Source organism: Fistularia commersonii, chromosome 34, assembly GCF_037954325.1.
Source record: "Fistularia commersonii isolate RoL2024-O1a breed Wild chromosome 34, RoL_Fcom_v1.0, whole genome shotgun sequence".
In the NCBI taxonomy this organism is placed as follows: domain Eukaryota; kingdom Metazoa; phylum Chordata; class Actinopteri; order Syngnathiformes; family Fistulariidae; genus Fistularia; species Fistularia commersonii.
Genome location: NC_141317.1, coordinates 10735779 through 10747500, shown reverse-complemented (window position 1 = coordinate 10747500; position 11722 = coordinate 10735779). Strand labels below are relative to the sequence as shown.

General features: G+C 59.5%; 1 protein-coding gene across 1 annotated transcript in view; it reads left to right on the top strand.

Moving 5' to 3' along the window:
* plxnb3 (plexin B3) overlaps positions 1–11722 on the top strand; it is a 40971-nt gene that overhangs the window by 21078 nt on the left and 8171 nt on the right. The window contains 21 exon segments of the mRNA XM_086142108.1: positions 3746–3851; positions 3853–4190; positions 4972–5692; positions 6204–6383; positions 6795–6926; positions 7004–7104; positions 7993–8125; positions 8206–8365; positions 8458–8566; positions 8678–8786; positions 8898–9014; positions 9118–9231; positions 9510–9600; positions 9715–9884; positions 9956–10107; positions 10173–10278; positions 10359–10495; positions 10667–10843; positions 10917–11082; positions 11236–11367; positions 11617–11721. Coding sequence (XP_085998234.1) covers positions 3762–3851; positions 3853–4190; positions 4972–5692; positions 6204–6383; positions 6795–6926; positions 7004–7104; positions 7993–8125; positions 8206–8365; positions 8458–8566; positions 8678–8786; positions 8898–9014; positions 9118–9231; positions 9510–9600; positions 9715–9884; positions 9956–10107; positions 10173–10278; positions 10359–10495; positions 10667–10843; positions 10917–11082; positions 11236–11367; positions 11617–11721 — 3540 coding nt within the window. The 5' untranslated portion in view covers positions 3746–3761.

Below are 11722 nucleotides of genomic sequence, written 5' to 3'. Positions count from 1 at the left end.
ACCGGATCATGTCGTCTCTTTGAAGATTGAGAGTGTGAGAGAGTCAGCGGCGAACGACACACGTGATGTGTGTTTTTTGCAGAGTGTGTGTGTGTGTGTGTGTGTGTGTGTGTGCCTGAGGTAAGGCAGCCTGTAATCATCACCTCGACGTGTTGAAAGCAGCCTGTCCTTCATTTACATAGAGAGGAGGAGGGGAGGGGGGCGGGGGGGGCGGGGGGACCCCTGAGAAAAATTATAAAGAGTAGGGGGAGCGGGGGGGGGGGCAGCGGGGGGGCAGCGGGGGGGCAGCGGGGGGGAAGGGGGGGGTAACAGGAACAAAAGATGAGTGAAGTACAAACTGCTGCCATTAACAAAGTAAACTGCTGAACGTCGGCGTTGGCGAGCCGCTCCTCACCTGGAGCTCGGGCGCCACCGTCGCCACGGTGACACGCACTTTAAAACAACCGGAGCGCGGGCTCCACCGTCGCCATGGTGACGGGAACTTTCACACACCTGGAGTGTTGGCTCCGGTGTTGCCATGGTTACATGGACTTTCACACACCTGGATCGTCGAACACACCATCACCATGGCGATGGAGACTTTCTCACACACGGAGCCTGGAATGTTTGAGCGGAGGGTTCCGAGGTTCCCCGGGGTTCCCTGGGGTTCCCTGGGACTCTCTGGGGTTCTCCGGGGTTCTCTGGGGTTCTCTGGGGTTCCCTTGGGTTCTCTGGGGTTCTCCAGGGTTCTCCGGGCTCAACGGGTTCTCTCTCCGAGGCGGGTCGGCTCTGAGACGTTCGCTGCCTTCTTGTGAATGTCGCCGCCCGGATCTTCATGTCACGATTCCCCCGAGGGTTTTCAGCTCAGAACCCGGCGCCGCCGTGGACCCGCATCCACATTGCCGATCAGAACCGGACTGGAACCGGGCCGACGGGGCCGACGGGGCCGGTACGGATCCCTCAACTGTCAGAACCGGGCCTCGGGCTGTCAGATCGGACCAATTCCATCAAAGATGGCGAACCAAAGCTCTGGCTGCAAACTGAGGGCTGGACCGGCTCCTCTGCACCCCAACTGCCCCTCCCCCCCTCTCTTTGCCCCCCCCTCTCCTGCCCCCTCCCTCACCCCTTCCTCTTTGCCCCCCCATCTCATGCTGCCCCTTCTCTCACCCCCTCCCCCTCTGCCCCCCCCCCTCCTCCCCTCCCCCTCCAACTTCCTGACAACCTAAAAGTCTCCTCTTCTTCTCTTCGTCTATGAATTATTGATGAGTTTTTCTCCATCAGAAGTTATTACCATACCAAGTGTGTGTGTGTGTGTGTGTGTGCGTGAGTTCTGTATCACCATGGAAATGTCGAGGCATGTGTGTGTGAGTGTGTGTGTGTCCTGAGGCCTGTGTTGCACGGGGGAAGTGAATTCGTTCAGAACCAACAGCACAGCGGGGAGGGAGGGGGTAGAAGAAGTGTTGGGGGCGGATGGAGGTTTGAATTCAGAGAGAAACTTTCCAGTGAGGCGGCTCGGACACGGCGCCCCCTGGAGGCCGGACCTCCTCCTGCCCAGGAAGGAATCTCTGATGTTCTAAAGGGTCCGGTTGGACCGGAACCAGGAGAGCCAATCAGAGCGGTCACTGGGGCGGGGGGCGGGGCTTAACCTGCACGGGTCTGCCGTCAATCATCCCGCCCGTCACCTTCTCATTCACAGCTGGGGAGCTCTGGGGCTGGAGACGGAGATCCTGGAGAGAACCTGTGAGAGAACCCTGGCAGGAGAACACGGAGAACCATAAGTTGTCTTTGGGCTCCAAACTTCAGAACAGGGAACATTTCCTGTTCCTAGTGGTTTCCTCTCATGGGTTCCTCTCATGGGTTCCTCACGTGGGTTCCTCTCACGGGTTCCTCTCATGGGTTCCTCACGCGGGATCCATGATCGGGGATCCCAGTGTTGGGCCTGGATCAGGACGTTCTCCTGCGGTTCTCTCGTTGAGTGCGTTGTGGACCTAAAAGCACGTTCTCCGCTGCTTGATGTTTTATTCTGCTGAGAAGAACGGCGTGGGTTTCATCACAGCAGAACCTGCCACTCTGCAGCCCTCTGGTTCTCCAGGCTGCTGGACCAGGAGAACCCTGGAGAACCCTGGGGAACCCTGGAGAACCCTGGAGAACCCTGGAGAACCCTGGCCCACCCTGGCAATTGTTCCCTGGTTTACTCACCCTCAAACAATCCGCCGCCTCCATTGTTCTGGTTTCCGCGGCGACAGCAGACGGCGATCGTAAACAGGAGACACAGCGTCTGCTCGGGACTATTTTCAGCTGTGTGTGTGTGTGTGTGTGTCTGTGTGTGTGTGTTTGTATCTGCATGTGTGTGTTTGTATGTGCATGTTTGAGTGTGTTCGCACATATGTGTGCATTTTTGTGTGTATGTATCCGTGTGTGCGTGCGTGTATGTGCAAGTGTGTGTGTTTGGTGTGCATGTGTGTGTGTGTGTGTGTGTGTGTGTGTGTGTGTGTGTGTGTGTGTGTGTCTTGCCATAAACAAACCCAGTCCATTACAGCGCGTCCAAAGATGCGTTCAGGTGCAGTGAGTGTTTTGAGCGTCGGGGTCTCCAGCAGGGTCCAGATCCGTGGAGATGTTTGGAGATGTTTGGAGATGTTTGGGATCTGAGATGGAGCCGCAGCCAGAGATCGACGACGGCCATCGATGGATGGGTGATCGCTTCCTTCCCTGGACTGTCAAAAGTTCTCGCGTTCCTTCTGTAGAACCTGCTTTTGGTTTCTCCAGCTCCCTCCAACCAGCCGGCCCGCCGGGAAGGGGCTCGCTTTGCCGCGTTGCTGTGGTTACAGGTTTGTTGCCATGGTGATTTTACCACAGGCAACTACAGTTTGACCGTCAGATGAAAAGTGTGAAGCAGCGAGATATTTTATTAATAACTGGAGGGAGAAGAAGGACGCGCAGGGCTCCGCCCACTTCCTGCCGGGCTCTCCAATCTCCCCATCACTTCCTGTTCTGATCAATGATCAGGCTGATCAATCGGTATCAGTTTGACCAGATGGATTCCAGATCCGTATGGAATAGAGTGGAGAAGAAGGTATGCAGGGTGTCCTCCTGAAGGTTCTACAAAAGATTCTCCTGAAGGGTCTCCCTAAAGTTCTCCCTCCCAAAGGTTCTCCTAAAGGGTCTCCCTAAGGTTCTCCTATATGGTCTCCCTAAGGTTCTCCCTCCCAAAGGGTCTCCTAAAGGGTCCCCTAAAGGTTCTCCTATATGGTCTCCCTAAGGTTCTCCCTCCCAAAGGGTCTCCCTAAGGGTCTCCCAAAGGCTCTCCTAAAGCAGGGGTCTGGAGCGCCCTAAAAGCCATAGCGCAGATCCAAATGCAAATTCCTCTGTCCACGCAGCTCGAAGGGCACGGAAATCATCTTTTTTTTTTTCTTTTCGCCATCTTTTCCGTTATGAGGGTTGAGGTGGTAAACTGGTAGTTATCTGATAGCCGTACGCCGTCACCGGAAGAGCCATATACGGCTCGCGAGCCATAGGTTCCCGACCGCTGTCCTAAAGGGTCTCCTAAAGGGTCTCCCAGAGGTTCTGCACTAGACCACTGGACCACAAGTGTCTAGTACCATGCCTTGAAGTTGTCTGATGTTCTTTACAAAGTTCTATGTTCTCGCTGCGATGTTTTCGTCCCGATGTGCCTGTTCCGATGCTTTCGTTCGGACGTTGTCTATCTGCTGTTCCGGTCCAGATGTTCTCGATGGCTTCTGCTCCTCACGTCTGGCTCTCCTTGCAGGTAAAGAGGAGCTGCCATGTTGGCGTCCTCCACCGCCCCATGTCTCCTGCTCCTCCTCCTCCTCCTCCTCCCCCCCCCCTCCCTCTGTCTCCGTGACCCCCGAGCCTCAGGTCCGGTGGGTGGAGCTCGGAGGTCCCCCCCTGTCCCACCTGCTGCTGGACCCGGCCTCGGACCGGCTGTACGTGGGCGGGGTGGACCACCTGTACCAGCTGACCTCTGAGCTGGAGGTGATGTCCCAGGTGAGGACGGGCCCCCACCTGGACTCCCAGGACTGCCTGCCCCCCATCGTCCCCCAGGACTGCCCCTCGGCCACACCCACCCACAACCACAACAAGCTGCTGCTGCTGGAGGCGGGGCCGGGGGCGGAGCCGGGGGCGGAGCCGGGGGCGGAGCCAGGAAGCCTGATCGTCTGCGGCTCCCTGTATCAGGGAATCTGCGAGAAGAGGTACGTCCCTCAGAGGCACCGAGGTCCTTCAAGGTCGGGGTTCGGTTGGACGCCGGTCGTGACGGAGATCGGGGTAAAGACGGGGTCGTAGGCTTGAGTAAACCCAACATCTTAAACATCCACGGTGTGACTTTCAGACACTTCTCCGTCTCTGGTTGATCTGAAGGGACTTTCCTGACGCTCGACGGATGCTCGTCCAACTTGAGTCCATCGTTAGTCCCTCGTTGGTCCCTTCTGTCTTCTAACGGACATCCGAGGCTCCTCTTAGATGCTTTTAAGATAATGCTATAACTCTCAGTGCATTGGATGTGCTGCTGATGAAGGTGTCCCTCTAGGATCTGCTCCGGGACCTGGTTTTGACCGTCACGTCCCTCTACGATGGAGTTATTACATCCAGTCCTGAAGGATGGAGATGACAAGTTGGCAGGTTCTCATTCCAGCCCCCTTGGTGTTGGCTGGCTGTGAACCCGTTTCCACCTCCCAGTTATCCATCAGTCAGATTTTCGTCTGAACGCTCAAACCCATCGGCGTAGCGTAGACGTGGAGGCGGAGCTTTGAGGGCGTTCACAGCGGCAGAAAGTAAAAGCGAGACAGGCGTCACATGACGCCGGATCACGTGATCACCTGAGCGTTTGTAAAGGGCTGTGCTTTGTTTGGTTAGCGAGCTAAAACAACAGGACGTGAAGGTCAGCAGACAGGATGTAGGCGTCGCGGTCCAACCTCTCCGACCTGCGGCGTTCAGACCTTTGCTGATGTCACGAACCTGCTCTTCCGCTTCCAGGAGTCTGTCCAACATCTCCCAGCTCATCTACCAGACGTCCAACCCGGTGGACACGCAGTACGTGGCCGCCAACGACCCCCGGGTCTCCACGGTGGGCGTGGTGATCACCACCGAGTCCAAGCAGGAGGGCGGCGTTCTGCGGCTGATGCTGGTGGGGCGGGGCTACACCAGCAAAGGCCCCGGCGACATCCCGCCCATCACCACGCGCCGCCTGTTCCCGGTGGCGCCGCCGCGCCGGGCCTTCTCCCAGGAGGAGGACCTCGGGAAGCTGGTGGTGGGGAGCTACTCCGAGTACAACAATCACTTTGTGAAGGCCGTCGCCCACGACAACCACGTCTACTTCCTGTTCTCGCGCCGCGACATGTGGCACAAGAAGGAGTACCGCACCTACGCCTCGCGGCTCTGCGCCTCCGACCGCAGCTTCTACTCCTACGTGGAGGTGCCGCTGCTCTGCCAGGGAGGCTACAACCTGGCCCAGGCCGCCTGGCTGGGCCGCCACGCCCAGGAGCCCGCGCTGTTCGTCGTCATGGCGGCGGGACAGGCGTCCACGCCGGTGGCCACCGGACGCTCGGCGCTGTGCGTTTACAAGATGGCGGACCTGGACAGGATGCTGCGCAGGGCGCAGGAAGTGTGTTACACCGAGGCCGGGCGGGGCAGCGAGGGCCAGGAGGAGGCCTACATCGAGTACGCCGTCTCCTCCAAGTGTCTCAGGCTGCCGGAGGTACGGGACTTCCACCGCCAGACTCCTGCCAGCACCGGCAACCGGTTCGGGGCTCCGTTAAACATCCAATGACAGCACACACCGGCAGCTCGGTCACAACACACTGCACTGACCTTAATACTGTGTGTGTGTGTGTGCGTGTGTGCGTGTGTGTGTGTGTGTGTGAGTGGATTACAACCGTTAGCTTCAGCAGCTGGAGTCATCATCGGACAGCTGTCACTCAAACACACAGCTGGCAGGAAGGATGTGACCCACATCAACACACACACACACACACACACACACACACACACAGCTAATGGAAGCCATACCCAGAGGGGCTAACAGTGACACTGACAGGGTGTATCGCCATGACAACATAAACGGAGCCAATAGCCACCTGCTGTTATGATTGACAGAGCAGCCATGGTCCTCGTGGTGCCTTCAGGGTCTCGCGGTTAAACTCAGCGCCGAGTTGTTTGGCACCTGTAGGTTTACTCATGAGTTTCTCCTGGTGACCCTGTGGTTCCAGAAGTCGTTGTTGGAGTACCCCTGCGGGGGGGAGCACACCCCCAGCCCCATCGCCAGCACCGTCCCCCTGGAGGCCACGCCCACCTTCACCGGCACCTCCCAGCTCACCGCCGTCACCACGACCACCGAGGCGGAACACACCGTGGCGTTCCTGGGCGACCGGGAGGGACGACTGCACAAGGTGGGTGTGTGTGTGTGTGTGTGTGTGTGATCAGATACTTCACTACTCTGGACCTTTAAAGAGCATGGTCAGATAGGAGGTGTGTGGGACGACCTGGTGAGAACCTGTAGGACCTGAGCACCAGGGCTTCCTGGCTGGACGTGCGCTGCTCTCCTCACCGTCTCCTCACCGTCTCCTCACCGTCTCCTCGCCGTCTCAGCGGCGGTGGAGCTGAGGGGCAGCGGTGAGCCGGCTCCCCCTGGTGGACGGGAGCCGCGGTCGCCTCGCCTTCGGCTCCTGAAGCTGCTCCGCCTTTCGTCCGGCCGTCAGAAGAAATGCAGAGACATAGAGCGGACCTCGAGCTGTGGGAAGATCCGGAATGTTCCGCCATCCTTCCACGTCTCTGACCCGCGGCCCGGTTCCCCCCCCCAGGTGCTGGTGAACTCCGACCTGTCGGGGACGTTGTACAGCAGCGTGACGGTGGACGGCGGCGGCGGCGCCGTCAGCGCCGACCTCCTGCTGGACCCGAGCCGGCGCCACGTGTTCGTGCTGACCAGCGGCAGGGTGAGACCTCCCGCCTCGCCTCCTCTTCCCGCCTCCCGCTTTTCCTGGAGGTAAACGCAGATGTTTGCGCCCCTCAGCTCTCCAAGGTGGCCGTGTCGTCCTGCGAGCGGCGGACGGACTGCGGCTCCTGCCTCGCCACCAGGGACCCGTACTGCGGCTGGTGTGTCCTGGAGGGCAGGTAGGTCCGCAAAGCAGGACCAGCTTCTGAGGAACCCGGGCCTCAGAGGAGGTTTGGTGGCTCCGGGCGATCGGAGCCCGGGTCTGAGCTCGCAGCCAGACCCCGGGGCGTTCAAAGCCGGTCGGGGACGTTTCGATGGTTTTAAAGAAGAGCGGCGTCACTCCGTCCATAAACGGAGTTCGGCCATAAAGTGGAGCAAAGTTACATTTAGCATAGCATGGTAGCATTAAGGGTGGAGCCAGGGAGTTCAGGAGAGCACCATTACATTACTTTACTTTACATTACATTGTCGTTTGGCAGACGCTTCTAACCTAAGAGACTCATAACTCACACCAGGACGGCAACAAAGTGTTGTTTCTTTACATTCTCTTGTATTATGTATTAATATGTCACAACCATTATGTGTCACTATTATCTATTATTGTTATGTTTTTGCTTGACACTCTGGCCCAACAATTTCCTTCGGGATGAATAAAGTTGTTCTTATCTTATCTTATCTTATCTTATCTTATCATATGTGGCGTTGTATGTAGCTCAGAGGTGTAGCACATGCTTTGCATGTCAGAGGTCCAGGATTCAATCTCCTGCGTCTCGTCTCCACTGCAGGTCGCTGTGGATGAAAGCGTCTGCCAAATATAATGTAATATCATTCATAAAGTATATTTTGCTTATTTAAAATCCGGTAACAGCATCGGGGTTAATTGCTGAGGCTTCTTTCTATATCAATGTGGAGATTGTATTTGCCATACGAGCACGCCGAGCTCGCAGAATGACTTCCCTCCTCAGCCGGGGTTCCAGAGGAAATGGCCGGCGTCTCCGTCCGTCCGCTGCCTCCACTTCCCCCTCCGGCCGCCGGAGGAAGCGCGTCTCACCTGTCCTCCCCCGCAGGTGTTCCCGGAAACAGGAGTGTCGGCGCCACCTGCAGCCCAACCACTGGCTCTGGAGCTTCCGGCCCGCCGGCCAGTGCGTGACGGTGCAGAGCGTCCATCCGGCCAATCACAGCAGAGACGAGCAGACGCAGGTGCGTCACCCGTCGGCCCGCCGGTTCACCCCTCCCCCCCCCGGCGCTCGCACCTGACCGCTCCGACTGTCGTCTCCTAGGTGACGCTGACGGTCGCACAGCTTCCCGCCATCACGGAGGAGGAGTCTCTGCACTGCAAGTTCCAGGACCTTCCACCTCAGCCTGCCATCGTCATGGGAACCAGCATCACCTGCCAATCACCTTCACCAGAGCTTCTCCCGCTCATGCCTGCAGGAAGTGGTGGGTTGGATGGATGGATGGACGGATGGAGAGGCTGAAGCTGATTAGCATCATAGCCAGTTGGCTCCTGACTTCCTGTCCCGCCCCTCCAGATCACATGACCGTGCCCATATTGCTGCTGTTCGGAGACGTGACCGTCGCCACGGGCAACATGACCTTCTACGACTGCGAGGCCGTCAGCCGCCTGAAGCAGAGCTCGCAGTACGAGATAACATCGCCGCACGTCAACAAACCCATATACTCCAACCCAGACACATGACCGTGTGTGTGTGTGTGTGTGTGTGTGTGTGTGTGTGTGTGTGTGTGTTGCAGGTGTCTGTCGTGTGTCAGCAGTATCTGGAGGTGTAACTGGTGTCCTCTGGATCAGCTCTGCACCCACAACCACAGCTGCCCCAACCAGCACATCATCCTCAACCAGAGGGTGAGAGCCTCAGCCTGTCCGTCCGTCCGTCCGTCCGTCCGTCCGTCCATCCGTCCGTCCGTCCGTCCGTCTCCCGTCTCACTGCCCGTCCGTGTGTCCGTCCGTCTGCAGGACTCCCCGGGCTCCACCTCCTGCCCCCTGGTCTTCTCCATGCAGAGTTCTCCTCTGGTCCCCCTGGGTCTGAGGACCACGGTGGTCCTGAGGGGACGGAACCTGGACGTCTACAAGGTGAGGACGCCTGACCGTTCCTCTGCGGAGAACCTACCGGGGAGGGGCAGCAGACGGAGTGTGTGTGTGTGTGTGGGCTGACTGGGGATGTGTGTGTTTGCAGGACGAGGCTCTGTATGTGTGTGTCGTTGAAATCCAGGGAGTTCAGTTCAACCTGACGGCCACGGTGGAGAAGATACAGGGCAACACACACACCTTCACCTGCAGCCCACACCAGGTAACACACACACACACACACACACACACACACACACACACACACACACAGAGAACACACACCCTCACCTGCAGCCCACACCGGGTAACACACACACAAACACAGAACACACACACACAGAACAGACACCTTCACCTGCAGTTATTCTAGGTAACACACACATACACAGAACACACACCTTAACCCGCAGCCCACTCCACGTAACACACACACACAAACACAGAGCACACCCTAATTGCAGATGTCACACGTGTGTGTGTGTGTGTGTGTGTGTGTAGTTTGAGTCCAGGGTGAGCCAGCTGCAGTATCTGGCTCCAGTGTATCTGCGGAGGGGAGACCGACGCATCGACACCTCGCCGGGCCTCAGACGTAAGAACACCTGTGTGTGGGTGTGTGTGTGTGTGTGTGTGTGTGTGTGTGTGTTACTGATGTGTTTGTGGTCTCATCACCTGTGTGTGTGCGTGTGTGTGTCGCCTCCTCCAGTCCAGCTGTACGACTGCTCGGCCGGCCAATCGGATTGCTCGCAGTGCCGTGCGGTGCCGGAGGAGTACGGCTGCGTGTGGTGTCCAGGAAGCCCCGCCCCCAGCTGCGTCTACAACCAATCGTGCTCCGGCGTCCCGGCGGACACGTGCCCCCCCCCTCAGATCACACAGGTGGGTGGCGCGGGTCGGCGTGGGCTTTGCGCGTCGTCACGGAAACCTCTGAAGGCCTCCTCCCGCCGCAGGTGGTCCCGGTGTCGGGCCCGCTGGAGGGCGGCGTCCTGGTGACCATCACCGGCTCCAACCTGGGCATGAGGTACCAGGATGTGGTGGGCGGAGTCACGGTGGCGGGCGTGCAGTGCCCCCCGCAGGCCGACGGCTACCAGATCTCCACCAGGTGAGTTGGGGCCGGGGCCCGGTCGGGCGGTCCGGGGCCGGTCTGAACCCGCTGTGGGTCCGCAGGGTGGTGTGCGAGCTGGAGGCCAGCGGGGAGCCCAGGGTCGGGCCCGTCCTGGTTACCGTGGGAACCACCCCGTCCGGGAGGTCCAAGCAGAACTTCACCTACCAGGTAAGTCCAGTCCTCCGCGGCGGCGGCGGCGCCCCGGCTAGTCGTGTGACCAGGGGGGTGTCGGTGTGCGTTCCGCTCAGGATCCCCAGCTCCTGGACCTGGTTCCGGATAAAGGTCCGGTTTCCGGGGGGACCAGGTTGACCATCCGAGGACGGCGGCTGCTGACGGGACAGACGTCCGACCTCAACGCCTTCCTGGGCCTCCAGCCCTGCTACATGTCAGTACCGCTCAGTGGACTCCCGCCGCTCCTCCGGGACCGCCGGGTCCTCCGGGTCCTCCGGGTCCTCCGGGACCTCCGGGTCCTCGGCCTGTCGGGTCGGTCCCGGACCCGGCGTCCGGGCTCCCCTCCTCCGTCCTGGTCTCCTCACCTTGTCTCCTCTGTCCTCAGAATGGAGGAAGTGAGCGACACCCAGCTGGTGTGTCAGACCGGCTCCAGCAACCAGACCGGCGCCGTCCCAGTCCGGGTTCTGTTCGGGAAGGCGGAGCGTTCCGTCCCCAGCGTGACCTTCCGTTACCTGGACGACCCCGTCATTACCGACGCCACCCCCGCCGAGAGCTTCTACGCGTACGAACCCGCTCCGATCGACCATCAATGACGGGTCGTTCCCGCCTCGCAGCTGACGGCTTCCTGTCTCTAGAGGGGGCCGCGTTGTCACGGTGACGGGTCGGAACCTGGACGTGGTGCAGCGGCCCGTCATCTCGGTGTGGGTGGAGCCCGTGGACGTGCAGCGGGTGAAGCGCAGAAGACGGCTGGCTCTCCTCCACGCCAGGCAGCAGCTGGTCTTCAACAGCACCATGGTGACGGTGAGCCCCGCCGGCCAATCACAGCGCAGTATGTCCCCCGCGTTTACGGACGGCGGGTCACGTGACCCGCGGGCATTCTTCAGAGGACTCGGACCGGCGGAACACCTCCGGTCCGGGCTCTGCTTCCGGTCTCACTGTGCTCCCGCCCGGCAGGTGTCGGAGCGCTGCTCGGTCCGGTCGCCCTCCCAGATGGCCTGTCCCACCCCCCCCGTGACCCCGGACCTCAAAGTGAAGGGGGTCTGGTTCCAGCTGGACAACGTGCGAGTCCACTATGAGGGCATCAAGGTGAGCACAGGAGGTCCTGGAGGTCAGGCGGAGGAGCAGGTGGTTCCAGAGACCAGGACTGAGATGTGGCCGGTGGTCAGGGAGTTTGGAGAACAACATTCTGGAACTGGACGTCAGAAGAAGGGTGGTTCTGGTCTCCTTGGTCCGTGGAACCAGAACCGTTGTTTTGATCACGTGACTCTGAGCAGGGTTCTGTGGTGGTGATGGAGCTCCGTCCCGTGAGAAACATCCGCCCTCCTTGTCCTCCAGGGGAGGAGCTTCACCTACTATCCGAACCCTCAGCTGTTCCACCTGAACCGGGAGGCTCCGGACGTGCCGTACCGCTTCAAGCCCGGCGGCGTGATCGCCGTGGAGG